The sequence below is a fragment of the Eremothecium gossypii genome, chromosome V (genome assembly GCF_000091025.4).
Source record: "Eremothecium gossypii ATCC 10895 chromosome V, complete sequence".
Taxonomy (NCBI): Eukaryota; Fungi; Ascomycota; class Saccharomycetes; order Saccharomycetales; family Saccharomycetaceae; genus Eremothecium; species Eremothecium gossypii.
The window spans coordinates 33,729-59,992 of NC_005786.2; the positions used below are offsets into that span (position 1 = coordinate 33,729).

The 26,264-nt window shown below is 47.7% G+C and overlaps 16 protein-coding genes and 5 non-coding genes across 21 annotated transcripts; 13 read left to right on the top strand and 8 right to left on the bottom strand.

The window, feature by feature from the left end:
* Positions 1 to 98: 98 nt before the first annotated feature.
* On the top strand, positions 99 to 3,503 carry FHL1 (Fhl1p; the record flags this gene model as incomplete). The annotated part of the gene is made up of 1 exon (NM_209886.2): positions 99 to 3,503. One exon carries the CDS (start codon positions 99 to 101, stop codon positions 3,501 to 3,503), a length of 3,405 nt encoding a protein of 1,134 aa, NP_984533.2.
* A 191-nt stretch (positions 3,504 to 3,694) lies between these two features.
* Positions 3,695 to 4,552, bottom strand: PRE2 (proteasome core particle subunit beta 5; the record flags this gene model as incomplete). The annotated part of the gene is made up of 1 exon (NM_209887.2): positions 3,695 to 4,552. One exon carries the CDS (start codon positions 4,550 to 4,552, stop codon positions 3,695 to 3,697), a length of 858 nt encoding a protein of 285 aa, NP_984534.2.
* Positions 4,553 to 4,891: 339 nt separating this feature from the next.
* On the top strand, positions 4,892 to 5,416 carry RPL11A (60S ribosomal protein uL5; the record flags this gene model as incomplete). The annotated part of the gene is made up of 1 exon (NM_209888.1): positions 4,892 to 5,416. The coding sequence occupies one exon, from the start codon at positions 4,892 to 4,894 to the stop codon at positions 5,414 to 5,416; it is 525 nt and encodes a 174-aa protein (NP_984535.1).
* A 67-nt stretch (positions 5,417 to 5,483) lies between these two features.
* Positions 5,484 to 6,077, bottom strand: SNT309 (Snt309p; the record flags this gene model as incomplete). The annotated part of the gene is made up of 1 exon (NM_209889.1): positions 5,484 to 6,077. One exon carries the CDS (start codon positions 6,075 to 6,077, stop codon positions 5,484 to 5,486), a length of 594 nt encoding a protein of 197 aa, NP_984536.1.
* Positions 6,078 to 6,262: 185 nt separating this feature from the next.
* Positions 6,263 to 7,177, top strand: MRP13 (mitochondrial 37S ribosomal protein mS44 MRP13; the record flags this gene model as incomplete). Its single annotated transcript, NM_209890.1, has 1 exon — positions 6,263 to 7,177. The coding sequence occupies one exon, from the start codon at positions 6,263 to 6,265 to the stop codon at positions 7,175 to 7,177; it is 915 nt and encodes a 304-aa protein (NP_984537.1).
* Positions 7,178 to 7,505: 328 nt separating this feature from the next.
* Positions 7,506 to 9,320, top strand: GCD2 (translation initiation factor eIF2B subunit delta; the record flags this gene model as incomplete). Its single annotated transcript, NM_209891.1, has 1 exon — positions 7,506 to 9,320. The coding sequence occupies one exon, from the start codon at positions 7,506 to 7,508 to the stop codon at positions 9,318 to 9,320; it is 1,815 nt and encodes a 604-aa protein (NP_984538.1).
* Positions 9,321 to 9,390: 70 nt separating this feature from the next.
* Positions 9,391 to 9,819, bottom strand: MRPL51 (mitochondrial 54S ribosomal protein mL43; the record flags this gene model as incomplete). Its single annotated transcript, NM_209892.1, has 1 exon — positions 9,391 to 9,819. One exon carries the CDS (start codon positions 9,817 to 9,819, stop codon positions 9,391 to 9,393), a length of 429 nt encoding a protein of 142 aa, NP_984539.1.
* Positions 9,820 to 10,356: 537 nt separating this feature from the next.
* On the top strand, positions 10,357 to 13,317 carry LEC1 (Lec1p; the record flags this gene model as incomplete). The annotated part of the gene is made up of 1 exon (NM_209893.2): positions 10,357 to 13,317. The coding sequence occupies one exon, from the start codon at positions 10,357 to 10,359 to the stop codon at positions 13,315 to 13,317; it is 2,961 nt and encodes a 986-aa protein (NP_984540.1).
* A 93-nt stretch (positions 13,318 to 13,410) lies between these two features.
* Positions 13,411 to 13,977, bottom strand: SLX9 (Slx9p; the record flags this gene model as incomplete). The annotated part of the gene is made up of 1 exon (NM_209894.1): positions 13,411 to 13,977. The coding sequence occupies one exon, from the start codon at positions 13,975 to 13,977 to the stop codon at positions 13,411 to 13,413; it is 567 nt and encodes a 188-aa protein (NP_984541.1).
* Positions 13,978 to 14,406: 429 nt separating this feature from the next.
* Positions 14,407 to 14,952, top strand: TOM20 (TOM complex receptor protein TOM20; the record flags this gene model as incomplete). Its single annotated transcript, NM_209895.1, has 1 exon — positions 14,407 to 14,952. The coding sequence occupies one exon, from the start codon at positions 14,407 to 14,409 to the stop codon at positions 14,950 to 14,952; it is 546 nt and encodes a 181-aa protein (NP_984542.1).
* A 176-nt stretch (positions 14,953 to 15,128) lies between these two features.
* Positions 15,129 to 15,670, bottom strand: TMH18 (Tmh18p; the record flags this gene model as incomplete). Its single annotated transcript, NM_209896.2, has 2 exons — positions 15,129 to 15,570; positions 15,624 to 15,670. The coding sequence occupies 2 exons, from the start codon at positions 15,668 to 15,670 to the stop codon at positions 15,129 to 15,131; spliced, it is 489 nt and encodes a 162-aa protein (NP_984543.2).
* Positions 15,671 to 15,981: 311 nt separating this feature from the next.
* On the top strand, positions 15,982 to 16,055 carry AGOS_t0089. Its single transcript has one exon. It is a non-coding gene; the product is annotated as a tRNA-Val (tRNA).
* A 278-nt stretch (positions 16,056 to 16,333) lies between these two features.
* On the top strand, positions 16,334 to 16,405 carry AGOS_t0090. The gene has a single exon. It is a non-coding gene; the product is annotated as a tRNA-Asp (tRNA).
* A 173-nt stretch (positions 16,406 to 16,578) lies between these two features.
* Positions 16,579 to 17,736, top strand: KAE1 (tRNA N6-adenosine threonylcarbamoyltransferase; the record flags this gene model as incomplete). The annotated part of the gene is made up of 1 exon (NM_209897.1): positions 16,579 to 17,736. One exon carries the CDS (start codon positions 16,579 to 16,581, stop codon positions 17,734 to 17,736), a length of 1,158 nt encoding a protein of 385 aa, NP_984544.1.
* Positions 17,737 to 17,997: 261 nt separating this feature from the next.
* SPC34 (Spc34p) lies at positions 17,998 to 18,870 on the top strand (the record flags this gene model as incomplete). Its single annotated transcript, NM_209898.1, has 1 exon — positions 17,998 to 18,870. One exon carries the CDS (start codon positions 17,998 to 18,000, stop codon positions 18,868 to 18,870), a length of 873 nt encoding a protein of 290 aa, NP_984545.1.
* A 380-nt stretch (positions 18,871 to 19,250) lies between these two features.
* Positions 19,251 to 21,398, top strand: CAF4 (Caf4p; the record flags this gene model as incomplete). The annotated part of the gene is made up of 1 exon (NM_209899.1): positions 19,251 to 21,398. The coding sequence occupies one exon, from the start codon at positions 19,251 to 19,253 to the stop codon at positions 21,396 to 21,398; it is 2,148 nt and encodes a 715-aa protein (NP_984546.1).
* A 246-nt stretch (positions 21,399 to 21,644) lies between these two features.
* Positions 21,645 to 21,755, bottom strand: AGOS_t0091. Its single transcript has 2 exons — positions 21,718 to 21,755; positions 21,645 to 21,688 (listed from the first exon to the last, which is right to left on the bottom strand). It is a non-coding gene; the product is annotated as a tRNA-Leu (tRNA).
* An 876-nt stretch (positions 21,756 to 22,631) lies between these two features.
* Positions 22,632 to 22,964, bottom strand: COA6 (Coa6p; the record flags this gene model as incomplete). The annotated part of the gene is made up of 1 exon (NM_209900.1): positions 22,632 to 22,964. One exon carries the CDS (start codon positions 22,962 to 22,964, stop codon positions 22,632 to 22,634), a length of 333 nt encoding a protein of 110 aa, NP_984547.1.
* A 431-nt stretch (positions 22,965 to 23,395) lies between these two features.
* On the bottom strand, positions 23,396 to 24,382 carry AGOS_AEL312C (uncharacterized protein; the record flags this gene model as incomplete). Its single annotated transcript, NM_209901.1, has 1 exon — positions 23,396 to 24,382. One exon carries the CDS (start codon positions 24,380 to 24,382, stop codon positions 23,396 to 23,398), a length of 987 nt encoding a protein of 328 aa, NP_984548.1.
* A 1,703-nt stretch (positions 24,383 to 26,085) lies between these two features.
* AGOS_t0092 lies at positions 26,086 to 26,167 on the top strand. The gene has a single exon. It is a non-coding gene; the product is annotated as a tRNA-Ser (tRNA).
* Positions 26,168 to 26,172: 5 nt separating this feature from the next.
* AGOS_t0093 lies at positions 26,173 to 26,244 on the top strand. The gene has a single exon. It is a non-coding gene; the product is annotated as a tRNA-Asp (tRNA).
* Positions 26,245 to 26,264: the final 20 nt, after the last annotated feature.

The following is a 26,264-nucleotide window of genomic DNA, read 5'->3' on the forward strand; positions in this document are numbered from 1 at the left end:
GGAGCCAATTAGCACGGAAGGAAGAAGTGCCAGGAAGCTAAAATATTGCAGCACTCACAGCCAGTACTCCGATATATATTAGTGTTCCGTGCTGAACGATGGAGTTCGAGCGTCAGGAGAACACATCTCTGCCTCGGGCATCGATTCAAGCGATTGGCGCGCTCTCTGTCGCGACGGATGACCTTCCGAAGAAGCACATAGACTACCCGACCCGCGAACCAGGAAAGTATCCCCTACGTGCCGATGAGGAAAGCAAAATAGGATACGCTAGCTATGATAGCGAGAAACCTTCGGAAGGTGCAGATGTGAGCTGTACAAATGAGTCGTCGGGAGACGCCGAACATGCAAGTGACCGCCCAGCAGAGAGCAATGCTGACAAGACAGCTTCGGAAGTAAAGAGTGCTAATGCAGGAGAAGGTTTTGCAAGTGACCGAGTGCCGGACTCTAGGGAAGGCGAAAAGCTGAAGGGAAAGAGGCTAAATTCCGATCTTCAGCCAACAACTGCTGTTGACTCGTCGCATGCGGACGGTCTAACAAATTTCCCTTTGGTACAAGAGCAGGAGGTAGCTAAAAACGAACCCCCAACAACACCTGGCCCGCCAAAAGGCACCGATTCTATCGGCCTAGCTGCTCGGGAAGTTTCACAGGCCTCTCATGGTGGCGAAAAGGAAGATTTAAAACCAGACGGCTCGGCGTATATGGAGGTAGCAGGGTCTGGAGATGCTCCAATTACACCTACACCAAATTCTACACCGTTAAAGAATATACCTAAGCCTGCGGGTTCTATAGGAACGGATGATACCAGATTAATGGCATCGGACATGGAGCAAGGGCAAGACCAACAAGAACTTTTGAATAGGTTGCAGCGCCCATCCATGTCATATGGACCTAACACGAGGCGCCGCAGCAGTTTAATTCTAAAAGAGCATGACAGCAAGACCCCGGATATACGAGCCGCGTCTACTCTTCAGACTACAGAGTTAAAATTGGAGTTACCAGAAAATCTAGATCATGAAGATTTTTCGAAGCTATTTAAGCTAGATGCCAAGAACGATGATGATTTGTTTTCAGCAGAAGATCTTTTAGCTCATGGAATCGGATCTCAACGGCGTTCCTCAGAAGATGATGCCGCGGCTACCAGGCATAAGCTTGATATAGAACAATCGCCGCGTGGATCAGTCTCTCTTACACCTGAAATTCTGGATAACAAGCATATGTGTACCAAAACTGAAGACACGAACACGAGCAACGAAGAAGGCCTATCTCCAAGGCAGCATGTCGCAGCCAAGAAAACTGGTGATTCATCGCAGCAGCTGAGTATTTCTAATAATTCAATGGCCAATCCACACACAGTCAAAAGCAGCACACATGATGGTTCTGTGAAATTTAATTATACCACACATTTGGAAAACACACCAGCATCAATTATCCAAGGTAAGAACCATCTGTTTTATGCTCGAAGACATAACTCATTAACTCCAATGGTCTCGCAACCAACCAACAAGCATTCTCCTGCAACCTTTAAACCATCGCCGGAATCTGAACGCCAGACGAGTACAGACATAAATGCAGGTAATCATACGGAACACTCAGATGGGCATATTCTTCCAGCAGGTCAGTTTATGACGTCATCCCATGGTTCGAATCTTGCTGAAGAACAATCTAAAATATCTGCATATGCATGTCTTGACTTTCAAAACTTCACCTTTTATGTCCAGACCCTTCAAGTTATTATCGGTAGGCGATCAGAAAATGACTTTGCTCATAAAGTGGACGTTAACTTAGGTCCGTCAAAATCTATATCCAGGAGACATGCGAAAATATTCTACAATTTTGGGACAGAAAGATTTGAACTGTCGATAATGGGGAAAAATGGTGCCTTTGTCGATGACACGTTTGTAGAACGTGGGATTACTGTACCTTTAAGGAACAAAAGCAAAATTCAAATTGGTCAAATACCGTTTCAATTTGTCTTACCTGAACAGGAGGGCAAAGAAAAGCATGTAATACCCTCGAAAATCAAGGATACACCAACTGTTAAAACAGAATCTGTAAAGGATCCGCTTGACAGTCAGATCAAGGCGCCAGATATTAGCGTCACTTCAAAAAAGAAGGAAAAGAAGCCTTCAAAACCACCAAAACCTCCCAAAAAGGTATATTCATTAGAAGAAATACCGCCAGAATATCGTACTAAGCCGACGTGTTCTTATTCTAATTTGATTACGACATGTTTGCGAAAGTATTCTTCTCCTAAAGGCATGTCTCTGTCAGAGATATATGCCGGTATTAGGGAACTGTATCCATATTATAAATACTGCCCTGACGGGTGGCAAAGTTCGGTGAGACATAACTTGTCATTGAATAAATCCTTCCGAAAGGTTTCCAAGGAAGGGAAAGGATGGTTATGGGGGTTAGACGAGGAATATATTGCAGAACGTGAGAAGCAGAGGAAAAAGCAAGCCGAAGCACAAGCTGCCAAGGCAAAGGCTGCGGAACTAAAACAATTACAGTTACAAGCCAGAAAACAAGCAACTGTGTCCAATAATTTAGCATCGTTTACCAAACAGCCTAATATTTCACAAACCCTTGCGGCTAACCGGTCAGAAAAGCGTATATTACAAGATGATAATCAGCGCACCATGAAATATCTACAGCAGCAACTTATATTACTCACCAAGGACCGCAAAGGTCTAGAAAAGCCTGTTATGGCTCAGATTTTAACACAGGCTTTGGCTATGACTATCAACCAGGTTACACAGGCTGCGAAGAATAAGGGAATCACGGGTAATCCACTTACAGCGCTAATCGATAAGAATCCGCAGCACCTAAACCTGATTTTGACAGCTGCTGTCAATGCTGCTACAGTAAAAGTTACAGACGGAAAAGTGAAAAAGCTCGTCAATATGTCCCCTGTGAGTCAAGTTTCTGCTCAAAATCCAGCATTGATTGCGAAGCAGGGTTCTTCGAAAAGGGCTTCTCCGCCGGCACTTCGTAACATTCTCCAAAAGCCGCCGACGCCAAGCATTGCAAACCCTACGAGCTCATCCACGCTAAAAGCTGGTGAACCGTTTGATCCCACATCTCTATCAAAGTTCTTCCAACCTAAGCAGCCCGTCAGGCTCTCTGTGGCGGGCACCCCAGGCCATGCGGGCTCGCGTTCTAACAATGGCAATCTTTTACCTCGGAAACGGTCGGCCAGTGACACAGAATCAAGTGACGATGACAGTGACACTAGCGTCAATGAAGATTCTAGCGACGAGGATTCAGGGGATTCAAGCGATGACAACACGGGTTCTTCTGACTCTGGCACTGCAGGTGATGACACTAGTAGTAGCTCTACGAGTGACAATGGAGATGACGACGACGACGATGACGACGACGACGACGACGATGACGACGACGATGACGACGACGATGATGACGACGACGACGACGACGAAGACGACGACGACGACGACGAAGACGACGACGACGATGACCAATCCAGTAATATCACCGACTAGAAGGGGGTACGATTATACAGTTCCTAATTCTTGACTTGGTCTTTGACCAATGTCTATATACCCGTTGTAGTAATATTGACACCAATTTAACATCATTAAGCATGCGTCCTCTGATTACGTCTCTTATGCAATTTGTGAGTACATCATATATATGGTACACTGGAAGTATGAAATTGGTGATAGGCGGCTATTTACCCAAGGACATTATTGAAGGATTTCTCCTTCTCCTTGATCTCCCAGAAGAGGGCACCGACGTCATGATTGCCATGGTAGACCCAACCGTTTTCAGTCACGTGGTATAGGTTTACCGAACCACCGGAGTAGGCATCTCTATGTGCAGCTGCTAGGATGGATCTTTTACCAAGGTATAAAGCATCTTCGACGCTCAGATCCCAGCGGTAGTTCGTATCAAGGACACCGTATGCGAACGTCTGCCCAGATCCCACGCAGAAGAGATCACCCTTTAGACGGGTCCCATCGGAGTCGACGTAGTAAATGGTTGGCCCCTCTTTTTTCGTGTATCCACAAATCATAGTTCCCATAGACAACCCTGCGCCCTTATATTCGTATACAAGGTTGCTCAAGATCTTCGACGCAGCGGCCACCGAGATGCGCTCCTTTTCCTTCAACTCGTGTAGTCGGCACTGTGCTCCCAACCAAGTCTCCCAGTACTGACAGTCGGCCGCACCACCCGCCATAGTCCCAAGTAGAAAAGGGTTTATCTCAATCACTTTCTTCACTGTCTGGGACGCAATCCATTGCCCAGCCGTTGCACGCGAGTCCACAGCCACCACTATGCCCCCCTGGAAACGGAACGCCAGCGTCGTCGTACCGTGCGCAATCTTAATCCGGCAGTCTGGGTTCTTCGAATCATCCGTGTGTGCACGCAAGAACTCATAGGGACGGTCCACGGGTGCGACCGAGATTCGAGGGGTGAGTCTCTGGAATGGGACCCGGCCCACCACGAAGTCCTCCTGAAGCTCTGACTGGTCCTCGTACAGCTCCTGCTCTAGCGGCGACCGCCGCAATGATTCGACAATGCTCTGCATCTTACTGGCTTATCGCTGCTGCTATATGTAACCGCGGAGCTGGCTCTAAGCTAGCACAGCACTTCACCTTCAGTTCCGTTTGCCACCCTACATGACATTACCCGGATACTCACTAGATGACTGCCACCCACACATTTGTTATGGGTGTGGGTTTATCAGCAACCCACGCAAAATCGGTTGTGTCTGGGTTGTGGATCACGTGATCTATCATGCCAAACGAAGATGCAGAGCCATCGCTAAAAATTTTTCAAATAGTATATCGCAGAGCACAGCGGTCCAACTAGTTTATTCATCTTGGGAACAGATACCAATACCGCTCCAGTGGAACAAGTCGCCAAAATGTCTGCCAAAGCCCAAAACCCTATGCGTGAGTTGAAGATCGAGAAATTGGTCTTGAACATTTCTGTCGGTGAGTCCGGTGACAGATTGACCAGAGCCTCCAAGGTGTTGGAGCAGCTGTCCGGTCAGACCCCAGTTCACTCCAAGGCTAGATACACTGTCCGTACCTTCGGTATCAGAAGAAATGAGAAGATTGCTGTGCACGTCACCATCCGTGGGCCAAAGTCTGAGGAGATCTTGGAGAGAGGTTTGAAGGTCAAGGAGTACCAGTTGAGAACCAAGAACTTCTCTGAGACCGGTAACTTCGGTTTCGGTATCCAGGAGCACATCGACCTTGGTATCAAGTACGACCCTTCGATTGGTATCTACGGTATGGACTTCTACGTGGTCATGGGCAGACCTGGCGGCAGAGTGTCTAGAAGAAAGAGATGCAGATCCACCGTTGGTAACTCGCACAAGACATCCAAGGAGGACACCATTGCTTGGTTCAAGCAGAGATACGACGCAGACGTGTTGGACAAATAAGCGCAATAGCGTCAAGTGTGTAACTGCTTTTCCCTGTCTAATAAGCTCAAACTGTTATTGTATTCACCTATATATTACCCGCTGCGCGCTCCAGGTTGCCGTGGAGCCGGTCCCGCCACTGCCGCTCGAGGTATCGGAATCTTAGCGCCTCACGCTGCTGTAGCTCTTGGCGGTGCCTGTCAAGCTGCGCTATCTGTTGCTCCTGCTCCTGCAGTTGTCTTCGAACGGCTGCCTCTGCGCCTTCAAGATATGCGTTGTTGATGGCCCACTGGTTCTCCAGCGTCTGCGGCAACAGCTGGGTGACAACGAGGTCTTGGTGGTACCGGTAGCCTGCTATCGTCGCTAGCAGGACTGGGTCCTCGCTATCATCATTGTATACGGATATGTCGATGCCTGGGCATCGGCGCTTCAGCTCCGAGAGAACCCCATCCTCCGCTGCGCGCTTATTGCTGCCCTCTAAGCCCACAACATTATCTTTATACAGCCCGTATTGTTCGTCCCAATGATGTCTCACCGCAGGAAACAGTTCGGCAATGCGCGGATGCAGTTCTTGCTGCTCGATGGCCGCCAGCTCTGCCGTAACGGTTTTTTCTACCTCATTCAGGTATCGCTGGTCTAAAGTATCCACGTATGGCAACCAATCTATAACATCATCAGCCATTACTTCTGTATCAATGTGCACTCTTCCTGAGCAAGCAGCTTTTTGCAAGTTCAATCTTTCAAGCATTTAAAGGTCATATGATAGAGGATGAATTTCTGTCCACGTGACTACATGCAATTATGAAAATTTGCCAGCATCTAGAGGTAATAAGCCCAACTTCGGCATAGGACGCCAACAGCATCAAGATGCACACCGTTTCAGTGGCATTGTCGAAGAGGTTTATCCGGTCTCTTGCCACCCAGGTTCAATCTGCTCCGAAGGATGGTGGAGATTTTGTGCGCTACTTGGAATATTTGAAAACCTCGAAGGATATGAGGCCCTTGTTGTACCGCCCTAGGAATGCCGCCAAGCTTCTAACAATGGATCTAGGCGGTGGTGAGATTCCAACGCCTCGTGATCCCATTCAGCTGCCTTCGGTACTCACATACGCGCAACTACTGGACCAGATGGAAAGCGCTGAGCAGTTACAAAAGCATTTCGTCGAGCTGCGTCAGGTACACAAGAAGGCGTTGTGGGAGCATCTCTCGGCACAGCATCTACAGCATATACTTCTCCGTGCAACTTTTGGTCTTCACTGTTTTGGGCCTACTTTGACTGCTGTGTACCAGCTCAAGCCTTTGTTTGCTCGCGCCAAAAACACAACCGCCTACGACGTTGACCATCTTTTTAACACGATCTTAACCTGCCGTCTGCATACCAACTCCCTACTCCAGGAAATAGACCCAGTTGTTGCTACAAAGAAGGTAGCAATGTCGTGGGAGAACACAAACGTGCGCCAGACCAGTACCGGGTTATCTGCAGAGCTTCTCACTGCTTTGAGCAAGCAGGTTGGAGGAGAAATCCCTGTTCCAACAGAGCTAAAAGTCCCTGTCATATTGCCCTCCATTGACGTGGATGCCTGTAGCATGGGGAAGGCTGCAGCCTTTGTTTCTGCGCACAGGATCCGGTACTTGCAAGCAAGGACGGCTACCACATTCGGCTCGACCAACGAAGCTGTGATGGCTTTTGTTTCTTGCTATAGGGCTGCTTTGGAGCGCACTGGCCGCGTGGACTTCTATGATCTATGCGTTGCTGCACTGGCGCCTAAGCAAGAGCCATAGTGGCTACGACGCAGTGGCATGCGAGGAGGCTAGATGTTGCCTCATAATGTATATAGATCTACTCCTTAATACGATATCCAGAAACTTTGGACCAGTAGTTTGTCATTTACAATTGGCGATTGAATCCTGCTCTAGTTAGAGGTTGCTTATGAAACTATGGTAAACCCTCATTTAGAATCCATAGCTTCGACAGAGAGTGTTTGATCATGTGATCGATTTTGATATCATTGTCAAAAAAATTTGATGCATTCCATTGCATTTCTCTAGTATATTTGATAGAATATCGAAGGCTAATAGGCAGTCTAGTGTCTCAGCTGAGCTCGCCAATATGAGTACGGACGCCGATGTAGCCAGCACGCAGCGTGAAAATGCAGCGGATGCAAACCCCCGTGAATCATCTGCGGAACGTGAAGCAACTGCTCCAAGCGTATCTGAAGAACATAAGCTCTCCAATAAGGAGCTGAAAGAGCTTAAGAAACAAGAGAAGGCTGCCAAGCGTGCAGCGAAGAAGCAGGCAAGCGGGATTACAATTGAGCAGCAACAGCAACAGGCCCAGTTGAAGAAGGAGAAAAAACAGCATCAGCGCGAGCAACAGATGTCGGGGGCTAAGAAGGGCAGAAGTGGCAATCCTGGTATCCCAATTGCTGACAAGAAATCCACGTTATTCGGGCATTTAGAAACGACGGAAGAAAGACGAGCGTCGTTACTCGCTGTGATTAGTGCGATTTCCTCGAATGGAGCGTCCAAGATCACTGCAACTGGCCTCATGATCCCAACTGTGGCTAGTGCCATGGCGAGCAGTGCCGCTCCCGCTCTGGCCGCAGGCCACACAGGCGCGGCAGGACCAGCCAACCCAGAGGTATCCGCGCAGGCTATGGCTTCGATGTCTCTAGATGAAGAAAGCTCATTTGTCCCCGGCTTGCTCTCTGTCTTGCCCATCGCGATAGAGGAGGACTTTAAGAATCCACAATTGATGTCTTCTGTGAAAGAACTTGTTGCCAACAAGGATATGCTGCATCCTGCCGTTGTATTGCTGACTTCGGAGTTTGGAGCATACAAGATTGTCGGCTCCATCCCTCGCTGTCTTGCAATGCTTGAAGTTTTCCAGATCGTCATTAGAGAATACAAGACGCCAGAGGGAACCACTCTGTCGCGGAACCTCACACATTACTTGTCCCATCAAATTGACTTTTTGAAGAAAGCTAGGCCATTGAGCGTCACTATGGGAAATGCTATCCGTTGGTTGAAGCAGGAAATTTCGCTCATTGACCCAGCCACTTCTGACGTACAGGCCAAGGAGTTACTCTGTGAAAAGATTGCTCAGTTTGCCCGCGAGAAAGTCGAGCTAGCTGATCAACTCATTCTCGAAAATGCATCGCAGCACATCGACAACGATAGCACCATCCTGACATATGGGTGCTCGAAGGTTTTGACGGATCTTTTCATATACAACGCAGTTGACTTGGGGAAAAACTTCAACATCATAATTGTGGATTCGAGGCCACTCTTTGAGGGAAGAAAGATGGCTGAGGTACTCAGGAAAAGAGGGCTCAACATCACCTATGTGATGATCACCAGTTTAGCCACTATATTCAGTATGGACATTGATTATGTTTTCTTGGGAGCACATTCCATCCTCTCGAATGGGTTCCTCTACTCAAGAGTCGGTACTGCGATGCTGGCCATGAGTGCTAAAAGAAGAAACATTCCAGTGATAGTCGCCTGCGAGTCTCTGAAGTTCTCCCAGAGAGTCCAGCTCGACAGTGTCACCTTCAATGAGCTGGCAGACCCCAACATTCTCGTGGACATTAATACAGACAACCCTGTTAAGCGGCGCAGCAACAAAGGCTTTCTGCTGCAGCGTTTCGTAAAGGAGAGCCAAGCACTCATGAAGCAGAAGGACGAACAAGACACTAAGCAGAACAAAAACGGAAAGGCAAAGTTTATCACAGATGACAACAAAAAGTCGGACAGCGACAAGGCAATTCTTGCAGACTGGCAGGATCTACCGTCGCTTAACATATACAATATCATGTACGACCTCACCCCGCCCGAGTATATAAAGAAGGTCGTTACAGAGTTTGGCGCCCTGCCTCCTTCGTCGGTCCCCGTCATTCTCCGCGAATACAAGGGTTCCGCATAAGTAGCATCTTTGCAGCACATCCACAAGTTCAGACTAGCTTCTTCATTAGGTTATACACTATAGACATGACTTACACCCGGTGTCTCAACGCCGGATCCACGTGCAGCGGCGACCATACGCCACGCACGCTCTGGTTCAAACTCAGAACGTTTGCGTTCTTCGGGTAGTGACGCAGCTGCGCCCCAGACGACTCCCGCAGTAGCTTCAGCTTCAACTCCACGTGGTCCACGTTCAGGTTGCGCACGCAGATCGCCTTGTTCAGCCCGTTGATGTACTCCGCCTTCAGCACGGGGTGCCCCGCCTTGGCCACCACCTCAAACTGGATCTGCGGGTATTTCTCCGCCCACTTGGCGAGCCGTTTGGACGTCAGGAAGTCTCTCAGACCCTGCGATGACCCGCCCCAGTTACAATATTGCAGTGTGATCTTCTTGCAGGGAAATATAAACGCTCCAACACCGTTCTGCCCCACGGAAATCTGTCTTAAGGCTTTCACGACCATTATATCCCTACAGGCGCTCGATCTAGCAAACAGCTGCAACCTCTATTCTGGCGCTTCGACGGCTAGTTCTCATCTTAGTTATAGTTCATGCGGATACATGAAAATTTGTCGGTTTCGTAAACTGTGATACGAAGAACTAACCATCCAGCTCCGCGGCATCGGCTGCGGAGCACGCAACGCAGGCATTGGTCCATTGTGTAGTCGCCTGCATGTGCTTGCAGTGAATGTCTCTCGTATCTCTCATATGTGGTAATTTGGTGCTCTGTCTTGCAAAATCACATGATGAGACATAAAGTGAAACCTAGGGGCGCTGAGTCGAGCTAGAAAATGGGTAAGTTGCCTGCTATGGTGCTCAGTGGGAGGCTTGCGTATGCGGTGCACGTGGCGAGCCGCTACTCGTCTTCGCGGTAACATGTTTCGGGGTAGCGAGGCCGCGTGACGGCGTGTTGGCGGAGCACGGACGGCGTGGCGGAAAAAGGGAGCAGCGATCAGGACTGCAGCTTCAGTTGCATACGACAGCGGACAACTGCATGGGATATGAGCACGCAACTGGATCCTACTGAAGAACACTACCTTAAGCGCGAGCTGCTGCGGCTGGAGCTCAATACGGAATTTGGTCAGTTCAATGATGCAGAGGCATTGCGAATGTTTGGGGCGCCGTTCAGCGCGGATGCGCCCAGGAAGCATGGTGGGGGGGGTCTCAAGGGCTCACTGCCACTGTCGCTCAAGCGGCGGTTGGGGGGCAAGAGTGGCGGGCACGAGACAGCGCATGTGGCGGACACAGAGTTCCCGCTGCTGCGCCACTTCCTGCACACGGTGGTGATGACATGCCCGCTTCTGTCGCAGGACCTTGCTGCGAGCTCACACTTCTGGCAGAGCAAGGTACAGGCGTTTTTTGAGCACTTCATGAGCATGCCGTTCAGTTCGAGTTACGACCGCGAAGAGCTGACTAAGCGGCGGAAGCTGGCGATCAAGATGTCTAAACTAGTGCTACTGTTCTACAACTCTGGCGTAGGTGCGCGGCAGGAGCAGCAGTACTACGCTGCGCTGGAGCCTTTGAATTTGCCTACCGGAGACATGCAGGGGGGATTGGGGCAGTTTATTATGCCCACGCGGGAAAGCATTCAGTATGCCATTACACAGGAGCCGGTCTACTTCAATGGCATCGATATCAATGTTATTGCTGTTGTGGATGAGGAATGCCTCCTGGGCGATTCGTTAGCCCACGCCAGTTCACAGCAGTCATGGATCAAATCTGCGTTCAACATTCCGTCCCGGATGTTGTCGCGGCTGGCGGAGGCTGGGATGCCCCGTCGCAAGGTATTTTTGATAAAGGTCCAGCGCGAGGGGTCGCAGGGCGAGTTTCAATATGTTGCTAGGCATTACGATGACCTAAAGCATCTGTACGCAAGCCTCCGCAAGGAGTTTCCCGGAAAGAAGATACCCGCCTTGATAGAGGAGAACAGGATACCCATCTGTATCAGCAAGCAACCTTTCGATACAAAATTCAAGTCTGCGGGTTCTGGAAACCAAACTGATGTGGATTGTATTCTCGGAGCGGATCCATTGGATCAGCAACCTTCTCCGCCGTCTGTGTCCTCGCTTTACCGAGGATACGAAAATAGCCGCGGCTCTGTTTCAAATGGCGATGCTGACGAGCAAACCACGTCTTCTGATGCAAGCAGTACTAGTTACATTATTCTAGAGATGGAGGCAATGCGGACAGCTCTGCGTCAGTATTTGAGGGCAATCTGCCAAGATGCAGAGGTATCCGCCAGTCTGTCCCTAACGAAATTCCTATTCAAGAGGACGATAGACAAGCGTGCTTTTACGCCAGAAATCCTGGAAGATATTGAATCTCGGGAGCTTATGGATGTATACAACCTCGAAAATCAAGTTAAATTCCAAAAAATGGCGTTTGATAGAACTGTGAAGCTACAGTCCTCGCTAAAGTCCCTAAAAGACACAATCTTGCAAGATAATGACTACATTATGAGGCTATTCCGTGAATTTAAGGAGAAGGAAGATCCCAGCGACCTATCTGAGCCTCTCAGAGATTTCTTTGAGTGGTGCAAAATTTATATTAGCGCTACCACATACCAGGTCTTCCTCGGGAATGACAATTGCTATGACTTCTATTACCATGTTCGACGCCTGCACAAGCTAATGCCTTACACAGTCATGTCAAAGATTATGAAGTACACCAACCCGATGTCCATAATGAAGACTATGATGGATCTCTTCATGGCACGGCCTTTTGGAGGACAGTCACTCTTGCAAACTATCTTTTCGAACATATTATCTGATGACTTAAAAGTTCAAGAGAAAATGATAGAAGACTTGGAGATGTATGTTACTAGTGAGACCATCCACGGCTCAGAAGTTGCACGTGTGCTCCAGAAATGTATTTTTGATAATGAACAGGGTGAGTATATTGATATGGACGCCGTATATGAATTTGCAAAGGCAAAAGATCTTCCACTTGTGCTCGTCATATTGATGCAATGCCATAAGACGAAACTGTTATCTTCAACAGCTCTCGAGGAGGTTAAAAATTCGTTCAAGTATTGGAAAACGATGAAATCTATGGAACTCTCTATGGTGTCGACTAACTCTTCCATCACGGATTGTCCTGGATTATACTTTTCTCATATTAAGGAATTACTCCATATCTACATAAAGGAGAGGGATATTCGTGTCATGAAACTCCTATGGCAAGAATCGGAATTACCGGCATTATTAAAGTCAATAGTATCGCTCTTTTATGAACCCCTTGTGAAATTATTTAAAGTAGCAAGAGTGGATGTTGCTATGGCCAATTTTGAAAAGTTTATGGACGAACTTATATCTTTACTGGACGATGTAATCACTGGAAAACATGGGTTAGCTACGAGAGTAAACGTTGTGGAGAAAATCCATGGATTGGTGGATAAGCATGAGGACATATTCTACAAATTCATACATGAAATATATGTCAATGATACTGAAAATATATTTGAAGGACTGATAACTTGGATCTCCGATGTATCTGCTTTTCTTCAGAACAGCAAATGGGGAGAGGTGAGCGAAAGAGTCGACTTAATGGCCCTCCTGCACGCACATTCAGACATTGTAGATGTTCCAACGCTGCGGAAGCAGCTGGCAGACATGGTCGATCAGAAAAGGAAAGCGCAAGAAATCTATAGCAAAATCGTTAATCTAAAGGCGGCAACGGCTGATTCAAAGGGAGACGGCTCCTTGCAACAACGGATAGACGATGGATGGAAGCAAATGAACAACGCTGTGCTTCCTCAAGACGCAATAAACTTCGGAATTGACGACAGAGATTTGGTAGATTTAGACATAGATGTGGGTGATTTCGACTACTTGCATAACGAAGAGCAAGAATTACAGGATGAATATCGTACCATTTTGAATAAGCAAGTTGACACCAGCGAAATAGAAAGATTCAACAAGCTAGTATTTCGAAACACGCTCAAGGAGCTCCTGAACGTATAGCGGGGACAACTAAATTACCCAGCGCAAAAATAGTATAGGTAGTCGATTAATATACAGCGGTGACAAGGACCATCTGCTGAAGTTATCATAGTCCTACTTCCGAGATTTAATAATCTCCCGCAGCGTCTCAAAGGGACTGCTGCGAAAGCGCTCGTTGCTAATTACTTTGGTAAAGCGTTCCTGTTCTTTGGTAGTCAGCAGCTTCGCGCCCCTCTGTGTACGTATGCTAGGTTCGTTCTTCCGGATACGGACTGTCCCGCAAGCCTCAGCTGTATCGTGCAGACCGCTGTACCCATTCGATGCCGTGATAGCAGTGACACCCGTCACCGCTGCAAGCTCCCCTGACTCATCTTCTTCCAGTACTCCCTCCTCTTTCAAACTGGTCAGTAGGTCTTCCATCCTTGGCTTCAACTCCTCCTTCATTCTCTTCTTCCGGCGGCGAAGCGCAGACTTGGATATCCCACCATTACCGGCTTGGTCCCGCAGCCTGTTGAGGAAGCTTTGTGACCGGTTAAGCTGCTTTTCACGTTTGGACTCACGCAACTGGTGTAGGAAGGCCTTCGGATCCGGGGGAAGCTCTTCTGTCTCCATAGCCTCAGAAGAGTTGCGCCGCTGGCGCATCGCCTTTGCTCTTAATTGAGTACGTTTTTTAGCAACCATTTCACTCCCCTCTGTGCCCCTGTTGTTACTCCTATACCTGTGTTTCGTGGTATACCACTGCTTCAGATGCGATGAGCATCGTGCAGCTCTACGTGTAAAATTTTAAACACTTCTAAAACCTGCCCATGATCGGATGACTGGACCCTCAGCCCAATAATCGGAGAAGAGATAAATATCCATGAAACAGTGTGATCCCATGGCATATCATGTTCATTACAAGGCAAATTTTGCATCAGCCAAGCATTCCAGTTTTATCTAACACCTGCCCAGGTGTTGCTTCAGCCAATTCTTCAACAACCTTCGGCAGCGAAAATCTGAAAAACTTTCAGTACTTATACTTAGTTGCCATAGTTGTGAAGTCCACGGCCCGTTGAAGAAGACCCATAGGCTCCCATCAGCTCACTAAGCTTATCACTGAACCTTATTGTAATGTCACAAACAGTTTCCCGAGTATTCGCTCTCACTACAGCTACGGTAGTAGCTGTAGCTGCAGGTTATGCTCTGTACTTCGATTACCAGCGGAGGCACAACCCCGGGTTCAGAAAGAACCTCAAGCGGAGCCTTAAGAAGCAGCGTGCCCAGGAACATGCTGAGCACGAGGAAGCCAAGCAGGCTACGATGGCGCATGTTGGGGAGTACCTAACGATGGAACTAATTAAAGAGCCGATCCCACAGGACTCTAACGAGAAGCAGGCCAGCTTCAAGGTGAACGTGGAGGAGGGTGAGATGCTTGCCAAGGTTCCAGGTAAGGAGTTGGAGTCTGCCCTGAAGTTTTACAGGGCGTTAGCCATGTACCCTAGCCCAGCTGAGCTGCTGGGCATTTACCAGCGCTCGATTCCAGAGGCAGTTTACGAGTACATTGTGCTTATGATTGCCATCTTACCGCCAGTTAACGTCTCCTCGTTTCTGAGCGGAAGTGCATCTACGGCCTCGGTCCACGCACAGCCTCAGGAAGCGGTGGGTATTGACGAATAAGCGTGGGCGGTTGTGCTTCCGGACACTGAATACGCTAATGTTGCTCCAGTATATATATCTAGAAAGGTATTGGTCTAAACTGACGGGTCCGCTTGGACACTCTCGGGTGGGGTTCCTCTGTAAATACGTATATAGTAGGTAGCCTAGTGCGCTACGCCGATGGAGATGTAACCAATCTACACCCTACGCACATACTTGAACAAGCTTTTAGAAAGGAAGACGCCATATGCAAGCATACTGGCTGTGTGTAGCATGTTGAATAGTAGGCTGAGTCCGTGTGAACGTCCGAACTCCTTGCGTAGCGGAGCATCGACTGCCTCGAGCTCATCGCCGCTAAGTTCCTTTGCAGCTTGACGTCTCTCACGCTTCACCCTCCGTGTCCATGGTAACAGCCAGAAAAGGTTAACAGCCCCAGTAGCAGTGGCAGGTAAGAGGGTAGCAAGTGTCGGTGTCGCAAGCGGAAAAGGGGCCGTGAGTCCGATCACAATCGGCGCAACAGTCTGCACCTTGAACACCAGTTCGAGCATCCGATTCTGGATGCTCGAAAAGGTTTCACGATCCAAAGTCTTGAACGCAATAGGAGAGAAGACATAGCCGTAGAAAGCCGTGCCGCCAAAGCTGCAGTTTCTGGTCAGTAGCTGATGTTCGCTGGTTGTGCGAGAAGTACCTACGCGAAAGAGTATAGTAGTAAATGCGTGGAGTTCTTAACAAGAGACATGGTTATAGATTGGCAATGAAGTTACTGAAATGTATCCGCTGTCAACAAACTGCTCAACTTCTACTTTGGTTCTCGGGTATCGCCCGCAAATCAAACGACATCCATTCTTCACCTTGTTGGTATATATATATATTAAAAATTATATAAATTAGCCAATAATACAAAGACCGATTTTCAATACTGGCAATGCCTATTCCCTTCAGGTTATTAAGCAATAGTAATTCACTTTAGCATAAGAGGTTTCTGAATTATTATCACGTTCATGTTCTTCTGCGCTAACATCACCTGTCCAATAAGAGCCTGCAGAAAGTGGTTTCGTGGTCTAGTCGGTTATGGCATCTGCTTAACACGCAGAACGTCCCCAGTTCGATCCTGGGCGAAATCATTTCTTTTTGTACCCATCATGATCACTCACGTGCCCTAAAGATGGCCCATACTCATCCCAAATGCTGTGAGAGGCCAAGGTTTACGGCGGCCCTTGCGCTAGAAGTGCCTGACGCTACCTGGTACACTGGATCCACACATCCCGGTCCATCCAGGTAACATGGTCTATTACATACATATAAATGACTTAGTTGCATAATACAATAAACAATAAATTGTAACGTTTATCATTATATGTGCTCCGTATCTATGACAAATGTTGAGTGTGAAACAGGTTCGTCCGCGATAGTTTAATGGTTAGAATTCGCGCTTGTCGCGCGCGGGATCGGGGTTCAATTCCCCGTCGCGGAGATTTTTTTACATCAGGCTGTCGCCAGCCTCCAGAACTGTGGGAAATATTTCCGCCGCTCTAAACTCGAAATTTGCTGAGCCTGGTAAGGCCCTGCACCTAAAGACATCTCTGCATTGTTCTTCAAGGTCAGCACTGTTGGTGAGGAGTTTATTGCAGTGCTGCTGCAAACAAAATGGTAAATTTGAATAAGGTCCAACCTCGGAGTGGCGGGGACCACTATCTTGCCCTAGGTATCGAGGGATCGGCGAATAAACTGGGCGTTGGAATACTGAAACATCCCATGCTGTCCCAGCATAAGCAGGGAAGCCTTTCTCATGACTGCCAAGCGGAGATACTCTCGAACATTAGAGATACATACATAACGCCCCCGGGGGAGGGCTTTCTGCCTCGTGATACTGCGCGACACCACCGGAACTGGGTCGTGAGGCTAGTCCGGCGTGCACTTGTTGAGGCGGGCATTGAAGATCCCAGGCTCCTGGACGTGATATGTTTTACCAAGGGCCCGGGTATGGGGGCGCCGCTGCACTCAGTGGTCGTAGCAGCACGGACAATGTCGATGTTGTGGGATGTGCCCCTTGTCGCAGTTAATCACTGCATTGGACATATCGAGATGGGGCGCGAAATCACGAAAGCTGAGAATCCAGTGGTGCTCTACGTGAGTGGTGGCAACACCCAGGTAATCGCGTATTCGGAAAACCGCTACCGGATCTTCGGCGAGACACTTGATATCGCGATCGGCAACTGCCTTGACAGGTTTGCGCGCACACTAAAGATCCCCAATGATCCCTCTCCGGGCTACAACATCGAGCAGCTCGCTAAACAGTGCAAGAACAAGGACAGGCTGGTGGAACTGCCTTATACTGTGAAGGGGATGGACCTCTCCATGAGCGGTATTCTCGCCCACATCGACTCGCTCGCGAAGGACCTATTTCGTCGAAACACGAAGAACTACAAGCTCTTCGACCGCGAGACCGGCAAGCAGCTCGTCACCGTAGAGGACCTGTGCTACTCCCTACAGGAGCACCTGTTTGCCATGCTCGTGGAGATTACCGAGCGTGCCATGGCACATGTGAACTCTAACCAGGTGTTGATTGTCGGCGGTGTGGGCTGCAATGTCCGACTGCAGCAGATGATGGCGAGTATGTGCCAGAGCAGGGCCGACGGCCAAGTTCATGCGACGGACGAGCGCTTCTGTATTGACAACGGTGTCATGATTGCACAGGCTGGTCTACTTCAATATCGCATGGGCGATATAGTAAAAGACTTCTCAGAGACCGTTGTCACGCAGAGGTTCCGGACTGATGAGGTTTACGTATCGTGGCGCGACTAAGTGTGTACCAAGTTTAATAGAAGTTTTACCGCCCTAATATAGCTGTTAACCATCAGTGGCCTGCGATCAGCTGTCCAGACCAGTAGTCGCCGGTGGCTGTCACCAGCCTACGGGCCCAGCGCCAGGTATCCTGTTCGGACAGAACTGAAAAGCCAAACAAATAATGATGAAAAACATAGTGGTGGATTACTGTGCAACACCAAAGAGAGAAAAGTCTACAAGGCGTTCCAGGCGACATCAAGACCTCAGTACCGTATATTCATGTCGGAATCCTTAAGCTATTGTCTGGATCAAATTAAAGAATCCGCAGATTCTATAGCGACGCTCTACTTTAAACCACCTGGAATATTTCAAAATGCGCTCGTTCACAACTCTAAGACTTCGTATGCAGAAATAATCACACGGTTAATCCGGGATGCGGATCCAGTGGATGAGATGTCGCTGTATATGACGGATAAGGGCGGTAAACTACGGCGCAAAGACGGCAAACAGGGAGTTTATGACCACTTGACAGAGCGAGCTGCCACGCTAAAACGCGCTCGGCTGCTTGGAGCGCCTGAGGAGACGCCCATCGTGCATGTACCGAAGGAATTCTACCTCAAGCAGCACGATATAATCACAAAGAAGAAACAGCGGCAAAACCGCGACTTCTTATTTGATGAGTTTTCTAAGGAGTCCGGGGGAATGTTTGAGGTTCTGATCAAGAAATTTGCCGGCGATCAGCAGGTCCGCAACCTCCTTCTGGCGTTACAGAACGGCAGTGTGATTACTGGGGAAGACGCGTCCTCGCGCCGTAAAACGATGTTCGTGGAGGACTTCTCCGTCGAGCTTATTCTGCGGCTGTTGCGGGAAATCGTCACCCAGTGGCCCTTAAACGAACACCGCACGAAGTACGAACATCTGCTACAGACATACCATGATATAAGTGATGCCACGAACAAACTCCGAGCTCAGATTGCCGACCAGGAACACCGCCTGCAATCCCAGGACGCGCTGTCAGAAGAACCTGATGCAGATGATGATGACGTAGCACACCCCACATCTGGCGTCTCATACCTAATACAGCAGGAACTTGACGAAATTGACGCGTTGGAGAGAGAGCTGGAGCAGCTCCGTAGGGATAGCAGAACTTGACCAGTCTCGCCTACATTCAGGCATCTAGGGCAACGCGTTCCGATTAGTATTACCCGGACATATCCAGAAACTTTACTGCAGCCCGTTTTTAATGATGCGAATTTTGTGTGATGTGACTGGCCGAACATTAGGCTCCGATAGTTGTAATTTTCCATTACAATGAAACAACTCAAGCTGTTGGCAGTGTTCAGGTCCTAATATATAATTAGCTTCCTCGAAAAGCGGAGCCAATTGACTGGGATCGCATTGATCGGCACGTTTCACATTTGGAAGAACATAGACGGGCTTGTTGCGATATAGGTTCAGACTAGGAGTGCTTCTTCTCTTCACTGCTCTGTTAAACACTTCTTTCTGTGATTCCTCTTATTAGGTAGCACAGCATGTCTAGTGGTACATCTGGCGACCAGATTTCGCATTTTGGGAAGACGCTGACGACCACTGCGTCGTTAGTGTTCGGCTCGCAGTCCATGGAGGATACTATCCTATCGTACAGCAGCCCCTACAAGAAGATATTGCATGACACAATAACCAGCTCCGGAGGGACCTCCAGTTTGATGAAGGTGGAGCGGAGTGGCCGTATGTTTACGCCGTTCAGGACGCGGAACTCGGCATTTCAGGACATATTCCACGCTTCTTCTGGCCGCGGCTACTTCAAGAATGGATTCAGTGACACCAGGACGAGCTTTCAGGTGTTAAGTTATCTTAGCGATGCGATGTTGGCGGATATACCTAGCTCGGAATCGGCGGCAGCAACTAGTGGAAAGCTGGTGACTGAGAAGGGCGAAAAGGGCAAGAAAAAAAGGGCAGAAACTGCACACGCACGCGGACCATCGCTTTACCAGGGCTTTGAGGCATCACTTCCCACAATTAATCAAACCATCACCACCCACCAGAAAAAGCAGATTATGAACAGAGATATTAAATCCATCAGGGAATCAGACGCTACTCCTGAAGATGTGGGACAGGATGTGGATATTGAGAAAGGTGAAGAGGAAACCACACATGATGAATTTACGCTTCCCAAGGGTATAAAACCTGAACACCTAAGCAACTCATACTCGATAAAGAATCTAAAGGGTGCCGTACAGACGATCACCGATAATCTGGATTTGTTGGAAATTCAAAAGAACCTGGCTGCTAGTGAAATCCGGGAATTGGATTTGAAGATGGAAAAATTAAAGCTCATGCGTGATTTGGTCTTTCGAAGGGTTGCCAAAATTGAACAAAATGAATTGTTCTTGGAAAAGCATCTAATGAACATTAGGGAGAGAATAGATATGATAGAGGAATATAACTTGGATAATGATACTGATGCGGAGAAGGCCTATGAGGAGGCAACCTCCGCGCCAGAAGATACGAAGGACCAATATAGCGAATTGCCTGATGCGAACACTGCTGAATCTGGTGAGACTGTTGTGCAGGAACCTCAAGTCAATCTTGCATCTGCACAGAAATCGCTCAAGAAAAGATCAAAGCAGACTGGATATTCGCATAAAAATCATGAAAAGAAGGTGCAGCAGCATGAGTTCAGGCATCTAAGGAAAACTTATCCAACCTTGCAACAATATTATGAACCAGGTGCTAACATTCTTTCCTTTGATTCAGCGCATGAGGACAACGTAACATGTTTGGATTTCAATTTGCCATTTGGAACTCTTTGCTCAGCTGGGAAGTTAGATCCTACAATTAAGGTGTGGAACTTGAGTAAGAACAAGCATGTGGCTTCCATTACAGGACATCTAGCGACTGTTAGCTGCATGCAGATGGACCAATATAATACTCTGATTACTGGTGGGCGTGATGCTTTGCTGAAAATGTGGGACATACAGAAGGCAATTGACAATGACTCAATTCCTTCCGACGAGGTCTGCATTTATACTTTTGACTCGCATATTGATGAAATTACTGCTTTGAGTTTTGAGGCCAATAATCTAGTCTCTGGTTCACAGGATAGAACCATCCGTCAATGGGATTTGAACAACGGTAAATGTGTCCAAACGCTAGATATCAACTTCGCCACAGGTGGAAACTTATCTCGCTCCATGATTGGTTCAGGATTCCTGAACACGAATAATGACCACCCCATTATCGGCGCTATCCAGTGTTACGATGCTGCACTTGCCACAGGTACCAAGGATGGTATTGTACGCCTATGGGACCTAAGGTCTGGACGGGTTGTGCGTACCCTAGAGGGCCACTCTGATGCTGTTACATCCCTTCAGTTTGATTCTCTAAACCTTGTGACTGGTTCCTTGGATAACAGCATTAGAATCTGGGATCTACGTACCGGTACATTGGCTGATACATTTTCGTATGAACACCCGGTGACATGTTTGCAGTTTGACTTGAATAAGATAGTTGTCGCTAACCAGGAAGGTACAGTGAAGGTTTACAACCGGCAAGAGAAGAAGCATTGGTTTTGCGGCGGTGATGAGCATAGTGAGAATGCCGTGGAATATGTCAGATATAAAGATGGCTACTTGGTTGAAGGCCGCGCGAACGGTGATATTAATGCCTGGGCCATTTGATATGAAGGGCCTTCTTTATCATGCGAGGTATATATTTTGCATCACTGGACAACGGTTGGCGGGGACCTGCAGGGGGGTATTGCTGTTAATAAGCGATATCTCTTCGAATGGCATTATAACAATAAAAAGTCAGTTAACGCTTCTTGTATATAAATATACATATTCTATATTCTTTTATCTGCTGACGAGACCTTTTCGCAGCAGTAGAATTGATATTGCATTGGAACTCCAAAAAAAAAAAATAATTGGTTGCGAGGAGATTCGAACTCCTGCATCTTACGATACCTGAGTGTCCAACTGTAACAGCTGTAAGCATACACTTGAATCAGGCGCCTTAGACCGCTCGGCCACACAACCACTTTATTATCAGCTGCAAATTTCAGACATGGATAGTGGAGCTAAAGATGCTTATGATCAACATATGGAACGATGCATCTGTTATCCATACAACAGTTCTATAACATACAGAGTCTCAAGGTGAATAGAGCTACTTAGAGTAATGTAGGGCTACCCAATTACATAATCCTGCTGGTTTCGATGCGAATGAAACTTAATACTTGACACAAGCTACTAGAAATCAATTAATGTCGTTAATAAGCAATGAATACTTCGTGATTCCGAATCTTGAACTTATGGCAAACGCTTAATAAGTACTATCGATCTCACAAAGAGACGGAGGAGAAGGATACAATGACAAATGTGACAAAGTTGGAAGACTATAAACGACTGTGGTAAGCTACTATGGGGCTGCTTATGATCTACTTGACCAGCCAGAACGATGCCATGTGCAAGTTACTTAGAGGTGCAGGAGAGTTTGGGCATGACGAAGCGGAATCATTATTTTACTTATGAGTGCTTTGGGCTCTTGCCGCTAGTGCAACCTAGAATACTTACATGTCAGCTAGGACAACCAACGGGAGAAGCCTGTCGGACGAAAGTAATTAATATACAAGGACCGTTTCAAGCCGGAGACGGCATGCCGGGACTGGTGATGATAAAAACGCATATAGGAAGTTACTCATGGGCTGGATAACAGATCTAATTTGATAGGCTAACAGGTAAGCTACAAAGCGCGGCCCAAGTAAGTGCTTTATAAGCCACGTGACGCCGGCCTCCTCCAGCGATGAGTGGGCCATGACAGCCCAGGAGAATGAGGTAACACTGCAAGGGCGCAATAAGTATGGATTAAGAGCGACTGCTTATCGACTATTTACAGGACGGCTATCTAGCACTTCATTTGGAGGGGGGAACATAGCCGAGCTCAATGCGGCGGGCGCCCTGTTCCTCAAGCTTTGCCACCATCGCGTCGCGCTTTGAGTCGGACACACGCTTTTCCTTAAAGTACTTTATCCAACTCGTGACGCAGTTCTGGTGGAAGCTGTCCTCCTGTTTGCCGCAGTTACGACGTACCTGCGGCGTAGCTGTGGGATCAAGCGCATTTACGACGTTGATGGAATCAAGACACTCGAAATATGCATCCCGACTTTCCCAGCAGCGTTGCCGAGATGCCTTATCTGGCGCCCTTGTCTGGTCTTCTGCCGCCTTTGAACTATTGAACCAACCCATGATGTCGTTGTGTTGTGGCAGTATACATATTGTGTTGAATTGCAAGCTCTCAATCCACGCTTTTTGAACTGGTTATCACGTGGTTAGTATTTAAAAACATTTAACGATCTAGTTAACGTCTACATAAGGGCTCTATTCTACAACCGTTTGCAGCCATGGTTCTGCGAGTACCATGTTGCTTTGTAACCCCCGATAGCCCAGTGGCATATGTTGACATGTAAATGTTGTCAGCAAAGCGAACTATAGAACAGTAGGTACTGGCTCACACGGGACCGTGCTAAGCCTCAATATCGCAGATGTTAATTGCTGCGTTATGCAGCCCAAGGACGTCTCTCTCTGTTAGGTATGTCAGAGGACTATCCTGACAGCATCTAAATCTCTAGGTTTTATGGGTTTATTACTAATATACAACTTTATTTACAGGACATTGCTTAGTTCATAGCAATGGTGGTGACAGTTCTGTGGATGTCGGAAAGGTTGCCCCTGTTGTGGGTGTGCTCCAGGCTTCTCTTGGCGTTTCCGCCGGTAGAAAACACTTCAACGCGAGCCTTGGCACCCTTCTTTGCAGTGACGACACAGAAGTTCGCTCCACCAGCACCAGTGCTGCCGGAACCTTGGATCTCGTTCACGCCATTCACGCTTGGGTCGATACCACATGGTAGACCGACACAGTCCTCCTCGTTGTCACATACGATTCTGAGACCATATGAAGGCTTCACGTTTCTGAAAGGAGTCTCGGGCTCCAAGTAAATTGGGTTCCAGCCAACGGTGACAAAAGTGTTACCTTCCGCATCTTGGTTAGCACCGGTCACATATGGCGCCCAGTTTCCTCTGGCATTTTCCTTGGTACCCCAGATACAGGCGTCCTTCACGCTAACGCCGGGGGGGTTAACGTAGTAGTGGGCAGCTGTGCCAGCCCAGTAGTCAGTGCCGGGAACAGCCAAAGTTTGGCTGGAGCCACCACCAACGAGGGTTGGGATCAACATCTCCTCGTTACCGGGCAAGACGGTTTGACAGAAAGCGACATCAGCGCCTGCTTTGTTTTCAGCGATGACGGTACCCTTACCATCATAACAGTAAGGTTTGTCTGGGTATGGTGTCTGAAGGTTCCCTGATTCATCGCAGAACAACCCACCTTCCATGGAACCAGGATAGGTGTAGGCAGTGACTTGAGGGTTCCACTGGCCCATCAGCTGACCAGCTGGGCAGGCGTATGGGCACCATGTACCAGGCTTACACTCTTGGTCAGAGTGCATTGCCCAGCCGGCGTTCTTGCCCTCAGTCTGAACGGCAACCATGCCCTTACCATGTGGAAAGGCACAGGTGCCAGTTTGGACTTCTTGCGCCTTGGACTGGTTGATCGTCGCACCTTGAGCGACAGCAGCAGCAGCAGCAGATAACAAAAGAGTGGACTTCATCTTCTCGATTAAAGGAGCGATTGTAATTTTTTGTAATGAATGTAATGAGGTTAATTCCTGGTTCTATCGAGATGAGCATGAATCATAAACTTAGACCGCGGCTTTATATACGTTTTGGATTTCTATCGAGATCAGTAACGTTCCTTTTCCTTGGACCTGAAGATCCTGCGCCACCGAATATGAGTGCATATTCCGAAGATCGATCCATTGTTCTATATATCTCTGTTTCTTTTTTATTCCTGATTCCGATGTTCCATGCATGACGCACGAAGGATTACTTAATTAAATTTATCCCAATGCAAAAAAAGGAATTGGTAGCCCTTCGTCGGAGTTGTTCGTCGCCATGGAAACCGTCAAACGCTTGTTCAACGGTTGGATCGTTGAGTCAGTCGTAGAGTCATCGGAGTAACTGTTTTGAGTATCATTCAAAAAAGAATACTTGATAGTCCGAAACCGTTCCAGTGGAGGATGAGCTTAACTCTGTTCACTTCAGATCTAGCACATGCCATTATCCCTACTTTACCCAGATAAAGATATAGGTACAGACTGGATATAGGTACGGCCTGGGTATTTTACGGGTATCTTACAGTCCCTATAGTCCCTACTTCTGACGTAACTATGTTCACGACGCCAACCCAAATTGCCTTTCTTTCTCCGTTTCTTTCTAACTTTTCTTTTCATTTTCTCAACGTCTTTTCTCAACGTCTCAAGCTTGCATAGATCTTACTACATGCTTGGTTGGCACCTACTTTCCGTTGAATTCTTACTTTTCTATTACTGCGCCTAGTTATATAATCTGTAAGCCGAGTCATGTTCCGCTGCGCCTAGCTTATGAATCAGGGGCAGGACTAAGTTACGAATCAGGGCAGGACTAAGTTACGAATCAGGGCAGGACTAAGTTACTTTTCTGTTCACTGCGCCTATATTAGGTAATCTTGCATAGCCACGTGCACGTGACTGAGCAGAAAGAAGCAACGAGTGAGCTAGCACTCACTTTGGCAGTGATCTTGATTATCTGAACATTATTATGGTGTGGCATCTGCTTTGCGTTAGGATGGTCGACACTTTCATACTTGGCTGCAATGTGTTTACGTCTACGCCTGGTTTGTCCGGCAAGCCAATGGCACATCTAAATGTGCCCGTAGCACCTCTCTCACTCGTCACATTCCTTTATTTCCGTAGTCTCGTTTGTGGGCACCTCGCCCGAGATAATCAACTAGCCGACAAAGTTAGAGATTTCATGGTTGATCATCAAAGAATCGAGTTTTCTGGTATGAATCACCTGACTATAGTCATAAATTACACAGTTAGACAGTTAACGGCTAAAATTTACACTCATACGGACGTCAGATTCTATGCTTCTCTATGATCTTGTTTTCGGGTACATCTACTAGTCACGATCTGTGACTTCGTATTCGGCAATCAATGTACATGGTCAGCTAAAAGTTTTAAAAACACTTTAGCGTTTCATGGGGATAAGTAAGACCAAAGAAGAGAATACCTAGACGATTGCCTTAAGGATTACTCCATATTTTCTGCATTATAAGGGAGTAGATGCAGATGCCAAGTCGCTCAAAAGCTTGAAAAGTCATCGTGAACTGTTCCTGGTTTGCCTTGTAACTGTTAGCAGGGACTGTCTACGATCACGTGTATGGCGATTCTGACACACGTAGTCTTGTTTGCGACTGAAAGATACATGATCTGGCAACATGGCCGAGCGGTTAAGGCGAAAGATTAGAAATCTTTTGGGCTATGCCCGCGCAGGTTCGAGTCCTGCTGTTGTCGTCATATCCGCGATAGTTTAATGGTTAGAATTCGCGCTTGTCGCGCGCGGGATCGGGGTTCAATTCCCCGTCGCGGAGAATTTTTGACTTGTAAACTT